Source organism: Crotalus tigris, unplaced genomic scaffold (assembly GCF_016545835.1).
Source record: "Crotalus tigris isolate CLP2741 ecotype Arizona unplaced genomic scaffold, ASM1654583v1 scf7180000017740.2609645, whole genome shotgun sequence".
NCBI classification, from domain to species: domain Eukaryota; kingdom Metazoa; phylum Chordata; class Lepidosauria; order Squamata; family Viperidae; genus Crotalus; species Crotalus tigris.
Window position 1 is genome coordinate 2,221,265 of NW_024096606.1, and position 24,794 is coordinate 2,246,058.

A 24,794-nucleotide genomic window follows, 5' to 3' on the forward strand; every position below is an offset into this window, starting at 1 on the left:
AGAGAGGGAGGGAGAAAAGGAGAGGAGGGAGGGAGGAAGGAACAGGGAGGGAGGAAGGAATGGAGGGTGAGAGGAAGGAAGGAATGGAGGGAGGAAGGAAGAGTGGGAGGGAGAGAAAAGGGAGGAATGAAGGAACAGAGGAAGGGTGGGAAGGAGGGAGGAAGGAACGGAGGGTGAGAGGAAGGAAGGAATGGAGGGAGGGAGGGAGGAAGGAACAAGGTGGCAGGGAGGGAGGGAGGAAGGAACAGGGAGGAAGGAACAGGGTGAGAGGAAGAAAGGAAGGGAGGGAGGGAGGGAGGAAATAACAGAGGAAGAAAGGAATAGGGAGGAAGGAATGGAGGGTGGGAGGGAGGAAGGAAGGAAGGAACAGAAGAAGGAAGGACGGGAGGGTGGGAGGGACCATGTCCCAGCGCTCGCCCCAGTCCCACCCTCCTCCACTGGAGACCCTCAAATCCGCCCCAGTCCTGCCCAGGCACTGCTGAAGTAAGTGATGTAGAGCTGGCTACGCCCACCCCGTAGGCCACGCCCACCCCAGCCACGCCCTCCCAGTAGGCCATGCCCATCCCGGCCACATCCGCCTGGCCCCCTGAAGGCAACCACAATGCTGATGCAGCCCTCAATGAAATAGAGCTTGCCACCCCTGTTCTAGCTAGATTTAATAAACAACTAAGTGTATGGAATGATGCTTTTGCTGTCTTTGCCTCTAAGCACCGTGAATTCTTCATTTTGCACAATACAGTAATATGTCCATGTAAGTTGTAAATCTAATTTGTATGAACATATATGTGAATAGATTCTGTAATGAATGCCTGACTGATATAGGCAGTAGAAAAACAAGTAGTCCTTGACTTACGACCAAAATTGAGCCCAAAATTTTTGTTGCTAAGTGAGACATTCGTTAAGTGAATTTTGTTCCATTTTACAACCTTGTCACAATTGTTAAGTGAAACACTCCTGTTATTAAGTTAGTAACACGGTTGTTAATTGAATCTGATTTCCCCATTGACTTTGCTTGTCAGAAAGTCTCACAAGGTGATCACATGATCCCAGGATACTACAACCATCTTAAATATGAGACAGTTGCCAAGCATCTGATTTTTTATCATATGACCATGGGAATGCCACGATGGTTATAAGTGTGAAAAATGGTCATAAGTCACTTTTTGTAACTTTGTAATTTTGAATGGTCATTAAATTTGTCTTAAATGCTTATTTACAAATGCTCAAAGCTTGGGGAACAAACAGGGCAAACTAGAAGCAATAGTACATGAAGGAGGGTATGACATATTTGGCAAAACAGAAACCTGGGGGGATGAAACCCATGAATGGAATGGTTGGATACAAATTGTTCAAAAGAAACAGATCTACAAAAAGAGATGGAGGAGTTGTACTATATGTAAGAGAATACTACATATCTGCAGAAATGCACATGATCCAAGACAAAATCTCTCCAGAATATATATGAGTCAATATAACAGAGGGAAAAAGTGACATTAACATAGGTGTATATTACAGGCTACCCAACCATTCAGAAGAAATAGATGAACTGTTTTCCAACCAGTTAACAAATGTATGCAGGAAGCACACCACAGTAGTAATGGGAGACTTCAACTATCCAGATATCAAGTGGGAGACAAACTCTGCGGTGAGTCGGAGATCAAACAAATTTCTAACCAGCCTAGCCGACAACTTTGTCACCCAAAAGGTGGAGGAGGGAACTAGACATAAAGCCATACTGGACTTAATCCTTACAAATAGAGAAGAAGTGATAGAGGGAATTGAAATTGCCGGAATCTTGGGTGAAAGTGACCACGTCATACTGGAATTTAACATAATGCAAACACTAGCAACCGAAAACAATCCAACCAATGTCTTAAACTTCAAAAGAGCCAGCTTTAACAAACTCAGAGGGAACCTAGGAAAGATCCCATGAATAAAAATCCTAAAGGGGAAAAATACCCAAGAAGCATGGGAAATTCTGAAAAAGGCGATCACAAAAGCCCAGACCAGCACCGTACCACTGAGAAACAAAAACAAGAAATCCAAAAAGTAACCAGCATGGCTGCACAAAGATCTTTCTAACAAACTGAAAGACAAAAAGGACAAATACAAAAAATGGAAAGAGGGGCACATAACCAAGGCTGATTATCAGCAGACAGCCTGAACATGCAAAGAAGAAGTCAGGAAAGCAAAGGCTCAGAACAAACAAAGACTCGCAACAGAAATCAAGGACAATAAAAAAAGTTTTTTCCAATATATTAACAAGAAAAAAGTCAAGGAAACTGTAGGCTCACTAAAGAGAGAAGATGGCAAGGAAATTACAGGCAACAGGGAGAAAGCAGAGTTGCTTAACTCATACTTTGCATCAGTCTTCACACAAAAAGAAACTATAGCCCACCATACCAAAAAAAAGACTGCAAAAGACATACTAGAAACAAAAATTAAAATAAGGAAGAAAATGGTAATCTGATCTTGATGAGTATAAATCATCGGGACCTGACAGATTACATCCCAGAGTTCTGAAACAGCTGGCAGATGTTATCTCAGAACCATTGCACCACATCTTTCATAAATCCTGGAGCACTGGGGAAGTACCTGAGGATTGGAAAAGGGAAAGGAAAAAAAAAATGGACCCAGGAAACTACAGACCAATCAGTTTAACATCAATACCTGTGAAGATCCTAAAAAAGATAATCAAAAAACAAATCTGCAAACAACTAGAAGCAAACAAAGTCATAACTAGATCTTGACAAACTCGAACAATGAGCCTACCGAACAAAGAAGAGACTAGACAGCCACCTGTCTGAGGTGGTATAGGTTCTCCTGCTTGAGCAGGGGGCTGGACTAGAAGACCTCCAAGGTCCCTTCCAGCTCTGTTCTGTTCTGTTCAAGAAAACTTAAGTTATGCCCAGAATCAAGTGTGGGAACCTCTATTCCAAGGGTGGCACTATCATATATCTCTTTACTACCATGTAGTGGGCATCTGGATGCTTGCAACCAGGTTCTACTCTTGCCTGCTAGGCTGCTCCATATAGCCATGGAGACTTAGATAAGCTCCATCCATTAATTTGAAGTTTCAGTCCTTTTATCCACACACCAGGGCATCCCAGATGTGATGTTTCTTCAGGATTTCCTTCATCACTATTCTTCTGGAAAAAGCATATATCAAGTTGAACTTTTAGTCTCTCAGAGAATCTTCAAGGGCCATGTATCTAATCATTGGAAAAAACATGGAACTGGAGTTACTTCTTTTCTCCTATCCAAAACCTAATGTTTAAATATTTTTTTCTGTTTGACTGTTTGCTATCCTTCTATCAGTAGCTCCTTATCATTCAAAATGAAAAAGTGAAAAATACACCATCACCCTCCTGTATTATACATGTCAGTTTGCAGGTTTGTAAATAATATAATATTGTTTTTTAAAAAAAAAATTTATTGTTTTTTTACAATAACAATCTCCAGTGCCTGGCATACAGCTTGCTGTCTTGGTTTATATATGTGGAAAAAAAACAATAATAATTAATTAACAATCAATAATGATTGATTTTGATACTTCCATAATTAGTATATTAATTTATATTTCTTTTATCTTCCCTTCTCCCAATTGTATTCTCCTTCTTCAACCTTAAACAAATATAATTCTTAATATTTCCATGTATAAATGATTAAATGTAGACATTTTTCATATTTGTACAGATAGAGATAACATCTGTGTATAACTTTTTTATCAGCTTATATTATTCTTATAAAAATCATCTCATTAGTTCACCATGCATCCTATTTTCGTGGTTTTTGTTTAAGCTTAATTTCCCCTTTATATTCAATCCATTCTTATCAGTCATGATTTTCTCAATGCTAGTCATCTAAATATCCACATTTTTCCATTTCAGTACACCATTCCAATATTTTCATATTTCATGTGTTATAAAAATACTATACTTCTTATCTATCTTATAGCATCTGCATATAACATTCTTTCTGATTAGCTTATATTTCACTTATGTTTATAAAAGTTACATCATCCCAATATTTTTACATTTCATATATTGTAAAACATACTATACTACCTAAATCTCTTATCCCTCTTGTTATAAGGCCCCTTTATGTTCAAAGTTCTCTATTCTTTTAACCATATTCAAACAAGTATTTGCTCATGTAATACTCCAACTGGTAGGGCAATTCAAGTCTCTTGAATCTGTCTCTAGATTTCTTCTTTTGTCAAGTCGCTTTCCAAGTTGATATATTGCATTTGCCCAGCAGTTCCTGTGTTTTTTTAAGTATTCTTGGGAATAAAGAAGATAAAATAGGTAAAATATATACTTTCTGTCTAAACTCTGATGATTCTCCTAGGAATTCTATAGCCCATTCCATTTCCATATCAAAGTCTTGTAGATTTTTTCCTGTTTGTATTTAATTGTAATTCTTTTCATTTGTAGCTTCATGTTCTTCTAATTTGTTTTCTGTTATCTGATTGTTTGTTCCTTCGCTGTCATTTTCTGGGTGTTTTTTGATTGAGGATTTAGGTTAGAAATGTGCTTATTTATGTTGTCAAAGTTGGTTTTGATTTCCTCATGGTTTAAATCTATTGACATTTGTATCTGTCATAACATTGCATACATTTCCTCTTGAAAAGTATTTGTCTTGCCCAGCAGTGGGATTCAAATACGTGAACAACTGGTTCTCTGTGTGGATGCCACTTCCAGAAGTCCATTCTGGGCCTGGGCAATAAAAAATTAGCTGCCGGTTCTGCTGAAGTGGTAAATATTGAATGTGGTGGTCTGTCATTTTTTGATAGGTATACGATATCCATGTTGTCTCCCCCCTTCAAATAATCTTTCATCAATATTTTAGTCTCTATAATTAGTAGTACAGGCAATATTTTTGTAACAATTTTTTTATTCATGGGTCAGTTATTAATCAGTCAAAGTTGCAGTTCAGTATGTTTAGCTACCTTAAGTCCTTCCTATAAATTCTCCTCTAAAAGATTAGCCAAAAGCCAAAGATTTTCTTATTCTATAAGCAATTCTTAGATTTAGACAACAGTCTATATTTTTTTCAGACATTTTTTATAGCTGGCCCAGCTCTTTCTGTTCCCAGTTGTCTTCTTAAAAGTTATTTAAAATTCAAGGTAACAGATTATTCTCTGTTTCTGGACATCCTGCCAATTTCTGAGTCATTATTGTTAGTGTTCTGTGCTCTGATTCTCCACTAGGTGTCAGTAGTTGTTTATTTTCCAGTTTTTTTCAGACAAAAAGTTATTATTGTTATATACTTTTATAATTTCATCAAAACCCTTTAGGGTATAGTCTTAACAGTTTTTTTAGTTTCTAGATTTATCCAAACTGTAGTATTTTAAATTTAATTTCCATATATTTCTTTCCCCCTTAGTATTAATTCGCTGCTTCCGTCTATGAGGGAGTGGGGGAGTGTAGTCCCCTCCCTTCACTTTTGGAGGTTTTATTGGGGGTCTTTTCCAAGGATTCAGTTAAAAGGTAGAAGAGAGAAGATCAATACTTTCACCAGTTCCAAGCACTCTGTTCACCGATGTTCTGGTTTGTGCTCTTGGACTTCGGCTGCATGTAGCAACGCTAGATGCTGATGTACAGCTAGCCTTTCTACTGTTGGGTCAGAGGGCTTCCCCTAGATTGAACAAAATGACCACCACCATATCGTGATCAACGGAGTGCCCTTCTTTCATGGTCACCTCTTTGGGGCAACTTCAGACCCATTTAGGATCCTCCTGGCAGGGCGAAAATGGCCATGGGGTGCGGAGCTCCACTATCCTGCAGCTGTACACTACAGTGCAAAACCAGAAGTCCTGTAAATAATATAATATTGTTATTAGTACCTGGTGTAAAAGATATTGCTTGCACATCAGTAATTGTTCGGCACAAAATCTTAATCTTTTAATGCACAGAAACATTCAAATATAACTGGTAATAAGGAAATATATTCAAATATATAATTATGTCAATCTACTACATCCTTTTTCTTAATGGATAGAGTAACTATTAAAATTCTTCTTTATTTTTTCACTAAAGAGGTTTATAAGGAATGTATGTATCTGTAACTGAATATTTTCAAAATCCTTACCAAACCACAATTACTGTAGATAAAGGAGGAAGTAAAACTGTTCCACTGGTATAATACTCGTTTGTTGAAACTATTAAATATATACTACAGAACTTTCAGAACTCATGTTTTTTTAAGCAAAGGAAGTGGGTGATGGAAAGTTGAGTTAGCCTTTATTATCTTTTATTATTTTTTTCTATACCACCTTTAATCATTCAATTCATCAGGAACTTCAATCTGCCGTGTAGAAAGCAGAAACTCATCATTCTTGAGAAACGCTAAAAAGTCAAAAGTGTAATTCATATAATAAATTATTATCATAGCTGAGAGCATGCAAATAAATTTAAAATACAAAATATGGACTCCTTATTTCTTTAATTAATCTTTTGACCTGGATTTTGCATGTAAAAAAGAAAGCAGCTTAGGCATTGCTTCACCACATTCTTACAAAACTGTAATTAAAAGTTTAGAAAGAAACTCTACATAATCCAGATTTATCATAGTACTTTACTTTTATATGAACCTGTTACCATTTTAGAATGGAAAAAATCTTCGAGAAAGAATTATTTTACACTCAAATTTGCAGCTTTCTGTGGAATTTGTTTATCATTATCATTATATCTATTTCTAGCTAAACTCTATATTACAGTATTAGTTTTGCTTGTTTAAAACTTCACTAGCTTTGAATTTATGTCTCTCCATCTTGGGCAAGAGGCATTGGAGGGTCCATGAAATCCATGTATTTCAGGTTGCCCATTCCTATTGTAAGGATAGGGCCAATACAGAGAGCCTGTTTTTCGGAGAACCTGGACTCAAAAAGTTGGCTTTTCACCTTGAGAGAATTCTATGATTCTTTGGGGATAGCCACTAATTTAAGAAAACTTCAAACTGGACAAGTGAATGGACGATGATGTGATCATCATTACATACCTGAAGCTCTGAATATCACTCTAGGAGAGAAATATGAGGCATCAGTACCAGAATATCTTGTCTGGGGTCTTCCAAAGCTTTGGTTGGGTGTTCTAATGAAAAGATACTGTACTGATACTAGGATGATTCAGCAAGCCATTTTAGGTCCATGTAAATTTAAATTTTCATAAAAGATGTAAAATAATGTGTAAGAAAAAAGACTTGCCAAGAGCAAGGGAATTGCCCACGAAAGGGTGCAGCAAAGAGAAAAACTGTTCACAGTGCAAACCAAAGAAGAGATCCTTCAAAGCCAAGTCATGCTAAATTCAATGTCGAACAGAACAGAATGGCAGAGTTGGAAGGGACCTTGTGGGTCATCTAGTCGAACCCCCTGCCCAAGCAGAAGTCCCTACACCAGTGATGGCGAACCGTTTAGAGACCGAGTGCCCAAACTGCAACCCAAACCCCACTTATTTATCATTGGATCCCGGATGGGCGTGGTCCACTGGGTAGGTATGGCCTACTGGGTGGGCGTGGCCAGCTCGACATCACTCACGTCAGGGGCACTTGTGCGGATCTGGGCAGGATCTGAGGGTCTCCGGTGGAGGGGGGGTGGGACCGGGGTGAGCGCCGGGGCATGGCCACTGGAGGAGCCTAACTGAGCCTCAGGCCATGCAGAGGGCCCCTGGAGGGTGGCATGGACTGCCTGGAGCCTGGGCAGCAGAGGTCAAGCACCCAGCTTGGCTCTTGAGCTCCCACAGCACCAGGACCCCATAGCCCTGCCTACCCTAGCCGCACTTCCCTGAGGGAGTGCCCAGCTGTGTTTACCTCCTCCTCAAGGATACTGTTTCTGTTCTTGCTCTCCTTGGCCAGGTTGCTCATGGTGGGTGCAGGAGGGCAAAGTGCGTGGGTCAGAGGGAGACCCACTCCCTCTCCATGCAAGGAGACCTGGCTTTGTAACTAAAGCATCCTCAGCGATAGGATGGGAGACCACTAGGGGATGGCAAAAGGGCAACAGGGCTGCTGGTGGCCAAGTGCTAAGGCCAACTTTCCTCAGACCCTCCCTCCGTCTTATTCCAATCTCCTTCCTTCCTTCCACCCTCCCTCCCTCCCTCCTTCCCTGCCTCCCTCCTTTTCTTTCCCATCTTCTTTCCTTCCCTTTCTTTCTTCCTGTTTCCCTCCCTCTTTCCTTCCCTCCCTCCCTCTATGCCCAGGAAGGAACAAGGGGAGGGGGAGAGGTTGGCAGTGCTTCTCTCAAAGACTAACAGAGTTGGAAGAGACCTTTGAGGTCTTTTGTCCAAGCCCCTGCACAAGCAGGGGATGTATACCATTCCAGACAATGGAATATCCAATTTCTACTTAAAAGCCTCCAGTGATGGAGCATCCACAATTTCTGGGGGGAGCGAGGATTTCTTTCCTTACCTGTCCCACTTGTTCCGAGGCTGCTTTCTGCTCAGATACGTTGCTCTTGCCAATGGCCCGACCGCCCACTTCAGCGCCCTCCCTCCCCAAGCCTCCGCGCTCCACCTGCTGCTTTGGTCAGCTGGCCTGCCGGCCCCACCTCAACACTCTGCCCACTGCTGCCTAGAATGCCCGCCCCAGGGCTGCAGGGGCTGGCCTGGCATGGGAAGGGCACGTGCCCCACCCTTCCACCACCATGCAGGGTAAGGTTGCTGCCCCCGCCTCCACCCAGATGCCCTCTCCTCTAAGCAGTTTTTTTTTACTAATCTGCCTTTCAGCTGCATTCCGTTTCTCCGTTTGCTTGTCAGCCTTTGCCGCGTGTTTGTAGGACTATCAGTAAAAAAAAAAGTTCTATCAGACTTTCTAACTTCTTGCAAGATCTCATGAGAAGTTAGAAAGTCTTATGGGACTTTTTTTTATCCCACAAATATGTGGCGAAGGCTGAGAAGCGAATGGAGAAACAGAATGCAGCTGAAAGGCAGGTTAGTTAAAAAAAACGCTTGGAGGTAAAGGCATCTGGGCAGAGGTGGGGGTGGCAACCTTACCCTGCACGGTTTTGGCAGGTGTCTGGCAGAGGGAGGGAAGCAACAGGCCCCACCCCACCCCATGCATGGAGCACCCTGCTCCCACCAGTCCCCCCACTCCCAACACCTTTTTTCCAGCTTCAACATGTCATTTCCTTGGCCACTGTGTGGGACTGAAAATAAAGTTCAATCAAGCAATTCCAACTTTGTGAGATCTTTTTTTTTCTCACAAGAAGTTGAAATTGATTGATCAAACCTTTTTTTTGCACATGGTGGCAGAGGCCTAGGACGGCGTGTGCACCCACAGAGAGGGCTCCTTGTGCCACCTGTGGCACGTATGCCATAGGTTCACCACCATGGCCCTACACCATTTCTGACAGAGGGCAGTTCAGTCTCTTCTTGAAAGCCCCCAGTGATGAAGCACTAACAACATCTGAAGGCAGTCTGTTCCATTGGTTGATTGTTTTCACTGTCAGAAAATTTCTTCTTATTCCCTAGGTTTAATCTCTCCTTGATCAGTTTCCATCTGTTATTCCTTGTCTGGCCTTCAGATGCTTTGGAAAATAGGTTGACCCCCTCTTCCCTGTGACAGCACCTCAAATATTGGAACACTGCTATCATGTCTCCCCTCGTTCTTCTCTTCACTAGACTAGCTATGTTCAGTTCCTGTAACCATTCTTTATGTTTTAGCCTCCAGTCCCCTAATCATCTTTGTTGGTCTTCTCTGCACTTTTTCTAGAGTCTCAACATCTTTTATATAGCGTGGAGACCAAAATTGGTTGCAGTATTCTAGGTGTGGTCTTACTAAAGCTTTATATAGTGGTGTTAGTACTTCACATGATCTTGATTGAATCCATCTGTTGATGCAACTTAGGATTGCATTGGCTTTTTTGGCTGCCGCATATTTAATGGATTGTCCACTATGTTGACTCATATTTAATGGATTGTCCACTATGACTCCAAATCCCTCCGACAGTTGTTGCTATTAAACCTGGTTTCACCCAATCTATACGTGTACGTTTGGTTTTTCTTACCTAAGTATAGGACTTTACTTTTCTCTATATTGAATTTCATTCTCTTAGATAGGGCCCAGTGTTCAAGTCTGTTAAGATCCCTCTGGATCTTGAGCCTATCATCTAGGGCAGACATGTCAAATTCGCGATGTCATGTGATGTCGTGCAACATATCGGGATGGTTTTGCCATTGCCAGCAATGGGGTGACTAAACTGACACTAAACTGGCAAGAATAGCCAACACCCCAGTTGTCCCACGGTGAGTTGGCCATGGCAATTTTTCCCATGGCAAATTGGCTGTGGTGAGTTGGCCGTAACAAGTTGGCCATGGCGAGTTCTCTCATTCCATTGAAGGACATCTTAAAAGCATACTGTATAATGGAATTTAGTCAAATTGATTGTTTTTATTATTTCTCTCTTTTTTTGTTATTTCTTCAGGAAGAAGTTGCAGTTCGTGATAGCCAATTTAACTTTGGTGGCTATGGGATGGGGCACTGCCTACAAGTAAAAGATGGTACCACAGTTAAAGCTACACCTCCCAATCCTCCACCACCTCTCATGCCAAAAGATTCAGATTCCATCAAAAAGAAATTTGTGGACCGTGCCAAAAGGATCGATACAATATCCCGAGCTGCTTTCCCACTTGCCTTTCTCATCTTCAACATATTTTACTGGATCACATACAAAATTATACGTCATGAGGATATTCACAAAAAATAAGTAATTCTTTGCAAGCTGGGTTTTCTACACAAAGTGACTTCCTTGTAAATAGTGAAGTGTCTTTTTTTGTCCTTGGCACTAAAGGTTTGTTGTCTTGTGATGCTAAACAACTAATGGGGAACAATAAACATTGCACAAAACAAGATACATTGATACAAGATTGCTAATTGAGAAGGTACTCTCTATGTGGTTCTTCCAGTATTCTTGCCAAGATCACATACACACAGGGCACATTTGTTCCAAGTTGTCAGTGTGTTTCAGCTGTACTTAAGGAATTCTTAAAAGCATTTATCATGGGATTGTCTGTAATGGCTGCACTGCCGTGAGTTTTAAGAGAACCATATTTTTTTCAGGGTAACACTGCTTTCCTTTAGGAAACAAGTACAGTATCTACACTACTAAGCTCTCTACTTAATGGTTAGCCCAGAATTCCTCTTTGTCAATGGTAAATTATTTCTACTAATAGGGCATTGGAAGAAGAGCTTTATACTTTAATATCTTTATGGGTGTACATTTTAATATTCTTGCTTTCTTAGAACTGAAGTCCAACTTGCAAAGGCTGTGATTAATTTCACTGCTTTCATCTACAGAAATGGCTTCTGCTATGGATAATGTTCTTGTTTTAAGAAGGTGCACTTATTTCAATTTAGTTAGTTTTTTAAATTAACTACATGCAGCATAAGGTGCCAAACCATACTTTACCTATAATAATTCTACACCATATTGTTGATTATGAACTTGTGTCCAAAAGTAGCTTAGTTTAGCATTGAATTTCTATTGCTGATCTCCTTGTAGTTGCGAGTTGATAGCTCTGTACATATGTGAGTTGATAGCTCTGTACATGACTTGTTTACAGACCTTGACTTTATATCTTTACTAAAAAAACAGGTAGGTGTCATTTTAAATACAGTATCATTAACTTACGGAAGAGTTTTAAACTATATTGTGATTTTCATAACCTATTAACCTTTTGGTGCCTGCGCTATGTGGTCTAAATCCTTGCTATGTGTTTTAAAGTACATATGAAAAGAAAACAATTTTTAAAAGCAAACATAAAATAGAGGTATTTTTGCTTACCCCGAAAAAAAAACCCAACTGTAATATTTAAAACAAAGCAAACATTAAGATTTTACATTTACGGCTTCCAGTTTTGCGCACTTGTGCAGCAGACGAGGGATCACGGGGCTCCATACCCTATGGCTGATTTCTGCCTGATAAGGGACCCTAAATGGACCTGAAGTTGCTCCGTACAGGCAACAAAGAAGGAAGGCAATCCTGCTGATTATGGAGAGACAGTGGTCGATCTGATCAGTTTGGGAAAAGCCCTCCAGAAACCAGCAGGAGAAAGACTAGCTTAACTTCAGAGTCTAGCCCAAGCTACAAACAGCTGAAGCCCAAAAGCACTACTTTAAGCTGATTGTAAACAACGTGTTTGGAACTGGGTAAGAATAGTGATTTTCTCCTATTTGAAAAATTGATTTCTGGGGGGGGGAGAAAAACCCCAAGAAGCAAAAAACTCTGAAAATGAGGAGGGGAATCTGTCCCACCCTCCTGCAGATGGAAGCGGCTAATTAAACTTTTCAGGGGAAACAGATATATACTGAAATGAAATGAATATAAGACTTAATTTGGATAAGTTTGAAATCAGTGGAAATTGTTAAGATTTTCCTTTTAAACCATGAAAATAGAAGTAAATAATAGAAGTAAACATTTGTCTATTACTGAAAAATGAACTGGTTCTGACACCTAGTGGTGGATGAAAATATGCAACAGCAGTTGCTCTATTACAGGTAAAGCCCACGAAAAGATAACTTGCTTTTGATGACCTTCAATGACTTAATAACAGAGAACAGCTGCAACAAAAAAGAAGGGAGAGAACATTTTGGGCTATTTATAAAATGAGAATTAAAAACTTTAGAAAAAAACCTGATCTTTTTGGATTACAAATACCAACTCAAGTGTGACTCTAAACCTACCTGCAGAGAAAGGAAAACCCTGATTTTTGGCTACCATGGAAAACCAGAAATCTGCAGAAAGAATATATCAAGAAAAAAAACAAATATTTTCCAGAAGGAGATCTATACTATGATGCAACAAATCCAAACAACAATGATCTCAAACCAGGAGGAAATTAAAAATAACTTGGAAAATATACATGAACACATCTCCAATATAACTTTACAATACAAAAATTCTCAAAAAAATAAAAATAGTGAGCAGAAAAAACAGACAATTGAATACGAGACAGAGAGATTTTAAGATGGATCTTAACAATACAAGGAAGTATGACTTAACCCAGATGAAAAAAAACTTACAGGATATGGAAAAGATAACCTATACTCTTAAGATCACAAAATAAGTTTGAGGACAAGAAAAAAGATTAGACAAAATGGAGAACTATGACAAATTGAGAGACAAAAAATGATAAATAAAATCAAGAAAGAAGAAGGAAGGAAGGAAGGAAGGAAAAGATTCTCAATGAATATGAAGGGGCAAAACCTTCTTATAAAAACATCTTGCCTATTTTGTCTTTTGTACCTGCAACAACACTTACAAGATTATGGGAAGATTCTTTGATTCAGCAAAGCATATTGATCAGGAAAGATGTTTGGAAAAAAAAAAGGCTAAAGTGAGAATTAAGAAATTAGGTGGTGGGATTTACCAGAGGTAATATTTAAAAATTAAACATCTGTTTGAATATGGTTAAAGAAATGGAAAGATTTTGGATATAAATGAAGATTAGTTTAAGAGGGATGGAACCCCCCCCCCCCAAGTAATACAGTATTTTTTCTTTTGTGTTTTATGTTTTGACATGAGAAATATAAAAATGTTGGGATGGTTCATATAAAATAAATGTTTTCTTTGTTTTTTTTTCTTTTTTCTTTTTAATCTATGAGAAATGTAAAAGTGTTGGGATAGCTTGTATGAGAAAAAAGACTTAAATACTTAAGTGTAATTAATTTGAGAAAATCTTATACCAGTAAGAATGCTTTGAATATTGGGGGAAAACAAATTTAAATAAGAATTTTGTAAACAGAATCTATGATGAGTCAATCAAGAGAATCTATCTATGAGTCAATCAAGATGATCAATTAGAAAAGACATTTTATATTGATGTGGTTATTATTTGCAGAAACATGAGAAAGATGTCTATATTTAATTGTCATTTATTCAAGTAATAAGAAATATATTCATTTAAGGTTGGCAAAAGAGAATATTATTGGAAGAAGAGAAAATCAAGCAAAGCCATTACATGGACTATAGAATTATAGAAATTAATTGTTATTGATTGTTTTTAAATACTAACCCAGACAACACGCTGTTTACCAAATATTAAGGTGATTATGTTAAAAATCAATAAAACATATTTTTAAAAAAAGATTTTACATTTGCTGTAAAAATTATTACAGAAAAGTTAATTGTTCAATTTTAATAAAATTAAGTGTACAATTCATTTTTGTTCATTATTCTTTCCTACTATGTAGTCCCTAAATGATGGCATCAAGTCAAGTGTAATTTTGTTATTAGGGATTTTAGTATTTAAATTATAACTTTTATGTGTTGATACCTTATAAGTCACTTGGAATCTTTGGAAATGGAATGGCATATAAATTAATCTAATAAATAAATTACTGCTTTTCTCATTAAAAAAAAATACATGTAAACCATCAGATATACAAATATACAGAAAACTTCATCCCACTATCTTACAAGAGTCTTTTTTAAGTATAAAAAAGTACAAACTCATGATTTATTTCATAGCTTATTAATTGGTATCAACATATCAAAGAATCCTGGAAATTACAACTGTTGAAAAGCTTTACTTCCTGAAATGTATACTTTAAAACTTGTTTTTCTATGGTAAGTAGGTTTATTGTTTCAGAGACATTTCCTTACTTAAACAGAGAAACAGAATGACCATGGGTAGGCAAAAAAAAAAAAAAAAAAGTGAGGATGAGAGTGTCTATGGAGATTCTCAGTTATCCAGGCCATGGTTGTCCCAAAGGTACTTTTTCAAAAGGCAAGTGGACTTTGTTTTTTCCTTGAAGACATTTTGCTTCTCATCTAAGAAGCTTCTTCAGTGAGAATGGGAATTGACCTCCAGCTTCTTGCTAATTTCCCTATTGAGTGTCCTTGTGGTAACCTGGCAGAGAGTGTTGAGCAGAGATCATGTGTGGTTCAGTGTGAACAAAGAGATGGAGTCCAGATCTCTCTTGATAAATGAAACATGTTTATTCAGCTGAACAAAGGTAGGTCCTCCAATAAGATTGGAAGAACCCTGAATGCAGTTTTTATCAAGTACATATAGATTTCTTACCAAAGGTCTCAGCATCAGCAGAGGGGACATTTACTCACTCTGGTGTTCATATTTACTTGTTCCCTCCAACTGTACAACAATAGGAAGTATGTCCTCTTGAGAAGCTTTCCCAATTACAGTGAGGAACATGGGAGATCCATTAGGGCTATCATACTATTGGAATATTATATGCTTACAATGAGTTTAAATTAAGAAATGCCATTGTATAAACAATGGCTCCAACGAAAGTAAATAAATAAGTCATGATGTAGCAAAACCCTTGTAAAGGAAGATATATATCCTACGCATAGAAAAACATATCTGTTTTACCTCTAGATAAAGATATATCTCTTTAACTATAAAGTGGCACCTGCTTTAATTCTAAGGAAACTTTTCTTTGTAATTAACTAATGTATTCCATTCCATTAAAAATGTTTGGCTAAATCTCTAAACTACAAAACTCTATAAAAATGGAGACAAGGGGCCGTTCTTTACATCTCCCATCCAAGGCTACTTGATAACTTTGGATTGAATAAATATTTTCTCTGAACTCCACTGATCATCCAGTGAATTTTATATATGTATGTATGTATTATATCTTATTTTATTATTTAATTTTTAATTCTGGTCTGTGACTGTAATAAAAGTTTGATTGATTGATATGGAATACTCGGCTTAGAAACAGACTAGAGAAAAGGAGTCTGATGCATCTCTCAAAGAATTTTAAAACAAAATGCATATGTGATAGAAAGAGTATCCTCTCTAGGGTGCAAAATTCTGGATGTTAAGAATTTTTAGTATTTCTTTTATAATACTTTTGCAGCTCAGGTATGTCAGGTATTGCCATTAACGGGCAATTACAAATTGGGAATCTTTCATTTGAAAACACAAAAAGGATTCCCAGAACTAAAGAAAAGGAAATATAATTATTCTGAGAAACCCAGCTATGCAAGCACTCTTGAGACAACTGGCCTTTTAGCTAATCCTCAATTTACGACCATTCATTTAACAACAGTTCAAAAATATTGGCCTTGGAAAAAATTACTTACAACCTATACAACTGTCACACCACTTCCATGTCATGTGATCACAATTGTGGCACTTGGCAACTGGCTCACATTAATAACCGGTTGTGGAGGGTGGGAAGGAGTCTTCAACAGCTTGATTTTGATGCACCCAGTTTGACTTCTTCTGACCCTTTCATTGTGGCTTCTCTGCTTAGAGGTGGTGGCTGTGGTGCTCTTCATCAAAGGAACTGATGCCAGACACTCAGTTGCTTGGTGCCCTTGCTGGCCACACTGGTAGCACTTAATAGGGACCCCAGTTGGTACTCTGGGGGCACTGGCCATGGAAGTTGCTGCTGGATGCCATCTGAACTGATGTCTCTCCTGACTGCGTCTTGGCTTTGATTCACCAGCACTGGGTTTCTTTTTTTTTTTATTGAAAATTTTTAAAATTTTTACAAATAAAGAAAAAGGAAAAAAAAACAACCCTACCCAACCCACCCCAACCCTCCCACTCCATCCCCCCAACCTTCCCAGAGCTGAATATAGGCTTAATTAGAATTTCTACAAATCTTTAAAAAAAAAAAAATTTAAAAGTATAGACCATAGATAAATCAAAATACATTACATAACAATTTATAAAATAATTAACAATAATATATAAGTAAAAAAAACCTAAATATTAAAAGAAAAAAAAACTTAAAAGAAAAAAGAGTAAAAAAGAAAAGAAAGAAGAAAAGAGATATAAAAAGATAAAATAAAAGTGGAAATTATATGGAAAGAGAAAAAAGAAAAGGGATTTAATCTATAAAATATTAAAATTTATATATAAGTTATTGAAAAACTAAGTAATATTTTTTTATATCCAACTTATGTTGTATAAAATCTATCCATTTTTCCCATACCGTAAAAAACTTCTCTTGCGATTGGTCCTTTAAGAAAGCCGAAATCTTTGCCATTTCCGCCAGATAAGAAACTTTAAAAAACCACTCTTGCAGGGTAGGCAGAGATTCCTTCTTCCAATATTGCCCTACTAACAACCTTGTGGCTGTAATTAAATTTAACATCAGTATAACCTCCTTAGTATCACAATCAGTAACGATACCTAACAAAAACAATTGTAGAGTAAATTTTACCCTCCTTCTAAAAATTCTTTGAATATTCCACCATATCTTAATCCAAAAAGCTTTTATATTTTTACATGACCACCAAATATGATAATAAGTAGCATCCAAACAATCACATCTCCAACGTTTAGGCTGTAAGTCAGGATACATACGAGACATTTTTTGTGGATCAAGGTGCCATCTATAAAACATTTTGTAAAAATTCTCCCTTAAGTTCTGGGCCAGCACTGGGTTTCTTGTAGCGACCCAGTTCAATATCAATAATCACTGCCATTCTATACCACTTGCAAAGCTGTTCTGGGATTCCCCCATAGGTGCAGGCGTTGAACAGTTCATGGTCTAATCCTTCCTTGAAGTGGTGGATGAGAGATCATTCTGGCCACTGCCTTAATCCGCCAGTGGTCCTTCAGAACTCTCAAACAAATTCTTTCACCAGTCAGCCCCTCTGTTTCAGATTGTGGATCTCTATCTCTATTTTCAGGACTTGCAAGTTATCATCAAATCTGGCTCTCAGTTCCTCCAGGAAAAGGTTTATGTTTCCCAGTTCCAGTGCATCTTCATCATGAAGGCTGGTCATCCATTCCGCTGCTTCCTCCTCAAAGTTTGCGGCTATCACGTTCACTATCACCCTCTTGTCAGGGTAGCAATAATGTAGCAATCCAGGTGAGCTCACACCTAATTCAAGAAGAAAGGCAGCTTGTCTGGGTCCCCATCAAAAGTAGCCTTGATTGGCAAAGGGTCCACTGGGGGTGGAGTGCCCAGTACACCAGGCACCATCCGTGCTGTTGGTACTGAGCTTGTGGGTGATGTTGAGCCCACCTCTGGAATCATCTCGGTTGACCCATGGGGATTGCTGCTTGCCAACAGCAGGAAGGGCTTGGCCTTGGCCCTGCGCTTGATGCTGCTGCTGATCTGGGGAGTGGTGAAGTTGCACGGGCCATTATAATCAGGCTTGGGGTTTGCTGGACAGGGAGTGGCTGCGTGGCATTGGCTTCAGTTCCAGTTGAGACATTGTACCATGGAACCGGGGCAGCCCCCCTGACTTCCAGCCAGTTGAACTTCTCCTTCAGTTTCTAGACTGAAAGCCCATGGATCGCCGTCAAGTATTTCCATACTCCCGACTCAACTCCACTCGCTGGTCTTTTCACCTTCTATTTAGGTGTGAAGGATGAAGAGTTATAGGAAGAAATCAAGGGGAATTCGGCTTCGGCTGCCTTAGGAATGCACCTATGTTGGAGCTCTCCCTCTGTTCAGTACAGGTCTCTGGTAGCCAGTAAAGCCTCCTGAAGTGATGACCGGTCAGGCTTGTTGACCCAGAACTTCAGGCAAACTCCAGACAGTGGAATTCCATCATCAGCCTTGGTTATCACCCGGGCCGCATCCACAGGGGTTGTGCTGGTAGTAGTAGATGATTCCACCCTCTTCTCCATCCTGGGATTCTCCCTGAGTCTTCACCATCAGGTAGGCGATCAGGCTAAGGACCCCGTAGCTCTTTCCACGATAGCCCTTTATCCTGTAGCAGGAAAGTTGTTTTAGTAGAGTTGGTTTAATGTCAAGGTTCTGACTAATGAAACCAAATAAAGTAGAACTCTGGGGGTTGAGAATTCCTCAAAGAACATATTTATTGGATACATAGTATTGGCACGATCAAAAGTGAAACCAATTCTAAACTTTCTCCCAAAGATTCAAAGTAATTAAATATAGTAATTCCCTCCTTTCTATTATGCTACTTGTCACATTATCCAATAAGTGCATTTGGCGGTCTTGACAGTTCTTCTCTCCGCCTTAAGGGTCTGGTGAGAATGACCTTGGTTCCCATGGGATCATTCTATGTTTAGTCTAATAAAAGTAAAAGCAACTTGATTTATGCCTCTTTATGTTGCAGCTGAGAACAAATGACAAATATGGCATCAGCTAGGTTCGTTGCAGAAGTTAACAATATATTTATAATACATTTTGCCAGAATTCATATTTTTCTGACTGCAGTATTGTCTATTTAAAATAATGGTAACTTGAAAGCTTAGCCCATTTAACTCACATTCTTAAACTTAGTTTTTAATTTGAATACTAAGTGATCAGTAGATTTTGTTTACCAAGAGCCAGCAAAATAATATTATTTGGGTTTTGTTATTTTTTATTTCTCTATTTTTTTTCATAAGCAATTTGTCAAGGTTCCAACTGATGGAATCAAATAAATCAGAACTCCGAGGCATGAGGTTTCCTCAAAGAACATGTTTATTGGATACATAATGTCAGCACGGTCAAATGTGAAATCAAATCTAAAATCCCCCCCAAGGATTCAGAGTAATTCAGTGTAATAATTCCCACCCCCACCCCCCTATTTAGCTAGTGTATAAATCACATTCTCCAATAGAACTACTTGGCAGGCTTTGTAACAGAACATTCCTCCTTCTCCATTACGGTGTGGAAATGACCTTGGTTTCCAAAGGATCTACTCATGTTTAGACTAGCAGAAATACCTCTCTTTCCTGTGGCAACCTAGAACGACAAAGATGACTGCAGCCAGATGAAAGAGCAACATTTTTTGTTATGAAAACTGTGTGAGATAGGTTAAAGTTAAGGATAATAACTTGTCAGTGTTTTATAATTAAACAGGAATGTGAAGCCACTGTATGGCTGTGTTCACATGATGCATTTATGTCCCTCTTGGTTAAGACCTTTCAGAAGTTATGTGATTGGATCCATGAGGAAATTAACTGTTACTGTGACATAGGGGAAGGGTCCATCAGCTTTGAAAAGTAGTATCCACCCTTTCTTAAAGAAGCAATTATTGGATCCAACAAAACAACTTTAATTGGTGTCCACTTCTCAGATAAGTTTACTGAGCAACCCATAGGCTTGTGGTTCCAAAGGACCTAAATGAAGCAGATTGTCTAGACCCATTACATTTTGATTTCAGACAAAATTATAGTAGCAAGATAGCATTGATTTCACCTTGTTAATGATCAGAAGTGTGCTTGGGATAAGGGTGGTGCATCAGTCCTGATCTTCCTTGATCTTTCAGCAGGTCTCCTTCCTTCCTTTAGCTTTCATGTTCAATATCTACATTAAAAACCACTGGATGAGGACATCCATCAATATAGGATGAGGTATTATCAATACTCTGATGTTACTCTGATGCTACTCAGTTATATAACTTGGCTCATGGCATTTCAAATGAGTGTCAAGGTTCTTTTCCAAGACCTGGAGATTGTGGAGATCTGGATAGGGAAGAACAGGCTAACCCTAATAAGAACCTAATGGTTATGGGTTTTAGGGACTTCCCAAATTTGGATATTTTCCATCTCTAGCCTGAATGAGGTAGCAATCTCAAAGACAGAGATGGTAAATAATTTGGGGGTTCTGTTGGACTCAAGGCTAATGTTCAATAGTTATGGCCAGGAAAGACTTCGCATTTTTGTGTCAATTGCAACTTTTCCTGGATTGAGAGACTTATTTATACTTACCTTAGTCACTTTCTAGTTGGACTATTGCAATGAATGGTACATATGGTCATCTTGAAGCACACCTGGAAGCTGCAACTAGTCCATATGCCATTTTGGGTGCACCACAGTACATCCATATACACTGCTTTGTGAATTGCACTGGCTCAGTTAGGTTTTCAGGTGCAATTTAAAGTGCTAGTTGTCCTCTGGCATGGCACAGGACCAGAATGCTTACAGGATGCCTGTCTACAGCTGTTTATGCCCATTTCAGCAGCTCTGGCATGGAGGCCATGTTATGGGTCTTTTCTGTGAAACAATGTCATATAGAATAATTCAGGAGATAGGATTTTTGCTTGTTGCACTTGCCCTACAGAACCAATTTGGATGGCTGTGGCCTTGTTAGCCTTACATAAATGCTGGCCAGGTTATTAGCTGAGCCCAGTATATATTAAGGAATGCTGGCCAGGTTATTAGCTGAGCCCAGTATATATTATGGTAAGTTGTGAGCCTTTCTCATGAACCTTGGTTGCGTTTTATTATTGAACCTTGGTTTTCCCAGTTTAATTTCCAATATATTGCAAATATCAGATTTAGAAGAATAAGCGTTGGCAAGAGAAGGGGACTGCAGAATAGTCTTCACACAAACCTTTCAATTTTTTACCTACTGCTTCAACATTACCTGGAGGTTTACTATTATACAATTATTTTCTTCCTGGCCCTGCCATCATACATAATATGGTACTTTTTCAAATTCAACAACATTAACCTGCTCTAATATAAACAAAATACATCCAGAAATATTTAGTGGAAATGTAATTAAGAAAAACCTAGTTTTCAAATAGTACCATCTTTCATTGGTTCACAGCCTTATTTTTAAGCACTCTTTCAACTTATTATTATGAAGACCCTAGCAAAAGATGAATTTTCTCCCAGATTTTTGTAGGACAGCACCCCCCACCACCACCACCAGAGAAAGAAACATTTTGGGAAATACTAAACAAGCAGATCTTCCCCAAAAGAATAATGGAGAATATCTTTAAAAAGACAGAAACTTCTCCCTCCCCCCAGCCAGAAACTCAGCAGAAACCAGGTCTGTAGAAATGCAGATGTGATCATCCTTTCATCCCAGGAAACTTGAAGCTGATGGGATTAGAAAGACAAAAGATCCCTAGAATCAACAATCCCTCACCCAAAAAAATCCAACACAGGACATGGTCATCAGCCAAAGCCCCGGGAAAACAGGATATGACCTTTGGGACATAATAGGATTAATCCACCAATACCAGAAAGGCACATTGAACCTCAGGTCAAAGTTCATGCCATTCGTTCATTTTCTACAGGTTATAATTTTCTCAGTTGGAAAAAACAAGATTTTCCAGTAAGAATTGCCTGTGCTAACATAGTATCAATAATAATTTTAATGAAAAACTTTTGTTACACATGGATTTGAAACATTTGTATATTGTCTCACATTAAATATCTCATATCTATACTTTAGGATAATTATCCACCCATGTCAGATCCAAAACAGAAGCATTTATATTTGCATAGATGTTCCCTCGAAAGGAAAAAAAGCTTTATTTCTTTCATTTAAATTTAAATTAAATTTATTTAAATTCAGCATGAGCTAAATTGCTGGGTATAGAATGGAAAACAATGTAATTTAAATATGTTGGCTTAAAGGAAAAATTAACATTAATCTTTTATTATGGAAAATAAAAAGTATAATGTTCTGATCATCTTTGCAGCAGCTCTGATCTAATGAAATAGCAGTTTCATTTCTTTTACAGTTCCTTTTGGAAGAATTTAATTAGTCAACTGATAATAAATTATATCTTCAACTGGATGCTGCACCATTGTACTGCAAAATTTAGTACTCTCTTTTAAGGCACTCTGAGGAATTTCCAGGAACATAATTCCTTATTGAGGTTAACAAATCTGCTACTATCATGCACAATTCTTGTCAGGACAACATTAATATCTTTTGTAGCACTGACCATATAAGACAAATGCAAACTTGATGTCAAGCTATGAAGACTGCTTGCATCAGAATTGCCAGGCTGCTTCTAGCTTGCCTACAGTTGTGAGGAGGGAGGGGGATGTTTGGAATGCACAAGTGGATTCTATCCGGATGAGAACCAGGGCCACTGGAGGAATGTTGTGGCGAACAGAAACATTCTTCTCATAACAATTGAACAATGTGACTTGACCTGTCAGAGAGGGGAGGGAGGGAAAGTTTTACTCTTTTAATTATATTTTTCCCACCATATTCCCAGAACTGGTTTTTTATTCTTTAGAGCCAGTATGTTATATCCAATAAAATGTTACATTAGAGATTGGAATGGCTCAGATGTATTTACTACATTGGAATCCTTGGCTGGAACCTTGACACTAAACCAGCTCTCTTTTCAATTTCAATTCTAACCGAGAGGTCCTGAGTCCCTATAAACTCATAAACTCCAGAGGGGTAGTGAAGACTCAGGGGAAGATGCCCAAAATGGAGCAGCCAATTAAGGCTGAGTCGGGATTGACCAGTGGGGCCCCAAGCGGGGCTGAGGGCAGCTCCAGAACTCAACCGGCCATGGTGTGCCCCAAAGTGAAAGAGGAACAGAGGGAGCTGTTGTTAACCCTGGAGTGGACAGGCAGGATGACAGCTTTCAGCCATCTGGAGCTGGGGAAATGGCGAGATGGAGAGCAGAAGGCAGCTGAAGTCAAATTCCCCCTGTTCTACCCCCCCAGGCTGAATTCACTCGGGAGCAGGAGTGGTGGAATGGGCAGCCCCGAGAGAGCAGTACTTGCCACCATGTGGCAGCCAGTTGGTGGAGCAACTGAAGCAGAAGTTCAGCAGCCTGGAAGTGCTGGGGGGGGGGAACAAGTTGAGAAGCTGGATCCAAATCCCCGGCTGGGGTCTAGTCAAGTTTCAGCACCAATGCCAGCCGCCTGACCCCAGTTCTCACTGAGAGTAGCAGCCATGGGAGTTGGAGGCGGCCAGCCCACAGCCTGAGATTTCCCCATAGCGGTCCCAGCCTGGGAACTGGGGCCCACAGCCTGCTACTGGGGCCCTCTCCACTGCCTAAAGTGATGGTTGGTGGCCACCATCAGCTCCAATGTATGACCTGGGCTGCCACGAAGCCACTGCTACCCCCTCTGCTCAAGGCCACTTTCGATGGAAACCTGGAGAAGCTGGCATTCTTCCTCAACCAGGTTTGGGCACACCTAGACCAGCATGGAAGAGAGTATGCTAACAATGAAGCAATTGTGGCCAACCTCAAAGGGATGGCAGCAGAGTGGGTGACAGCCCTCCATGATGAGAGAGCCCCTGAGTTGGCAGACCTGGACACATTCTTAGGAGAGCTCAGAACCTGATTCAGTGACACCACGCAAACCTGACAAGTGGAGGCTGAAGAAGCAGACCCATAGTGGAATACATTAGGGAGTTCAGACCTGATGGAGTACAAAGGCCATGGGAGATTTGAGTTGCACCCAAAGAGGAGGCAATAAAAGTGAGCACTGGGAAGAAAGCAACCAGCATCAGTATCTGTTGGAATATTCATGAACAGGAAGAATATGGTAACTCAGTCAGCCAATGTGAAGAAAGTGCTACTGAGTCTGTGCAAAAAAAGAGTATTGAGTTAGGAGCTGGATTTCCAGTCTCAAGGTTTTGTCTCTGGTCTGTCTCTGTAAGAAGTCTTCAGTAAGCTATGTTGCTGTAAAGAAGAATGGTATTGTAAATATTTTTATATAAATATAAAGTTATTTTGAATCAGCTAAATCAGTGATCCTCAACCTTTCTAATGCCGTGACCCCATAATACAGTTCCCCATGTTGTGGTGACCCCCAAGTGGGTGTGGCCACCAATAAGAGGGAGTAGGACAGCTAGGGAAAAGGGAAAAAATGGCGGACAGCATGGTTTGGCGACCCCCCGTGAAATGGTCATTCGACCCCAAATGGGGTTCCGACCCACAGGTTGAGAACCACTGAGCTAAATGCAGTCAACTGTGAGGGCTTCTGATTTATTTTTCACCAATAGAGAAATTAAAATTCTCTAGCAGGTTATGGGCCCAGAGCTTACTAAGGACTGCATTATAATTTAAAGCTGGAAGAAATTGCCTGTGTTTAGAAAGTATAAGAACAAGGCAGAATAAGCAGAATGGCTGCAATGGAATTTGAGGAAAACTGTGTGCCTCGTTTGGCCCAGAAGAATTACATTGTGTGGGCTGC

At 39.3% G+C, this 24,794-nt stretch overlaps 1 protein-coding gene across 5 annotated transcripts in view; it reads left to right on the plus strand.

Annotated features, from left to right (window-relative positions):
- GLRA2 (glycine receptor alpha 2) overlaps nucleotides 1–13,475 on the plus strand; it is a 177,241-nt gene extending 163,766 nt beyond the window's left edge. For 4 of the 5 annotated variants that reach the window (XM_039339851.1, XM_039339850.1, XM_039339854.1 and 1 more), the window contains one exon: nucleotides 10,418–13,475. In XM_039339851.1, the coding sequence (XP_039195785.1) occupies nucleotides 10,418–10,699 (282 nt within the window). In that variant the 3' untranslated portion in view covers nucleotides 10,700–13,475. The remainder of the gene's footprint in view (nucleotides 1–10,417) is intronic. The other variant, XM_039339852.1, reaches the window with a different exon arrangement.
- The last annotated feature ends 11,319 nt before the right edge of the window (nucleotides 13,476–24,794 follow it).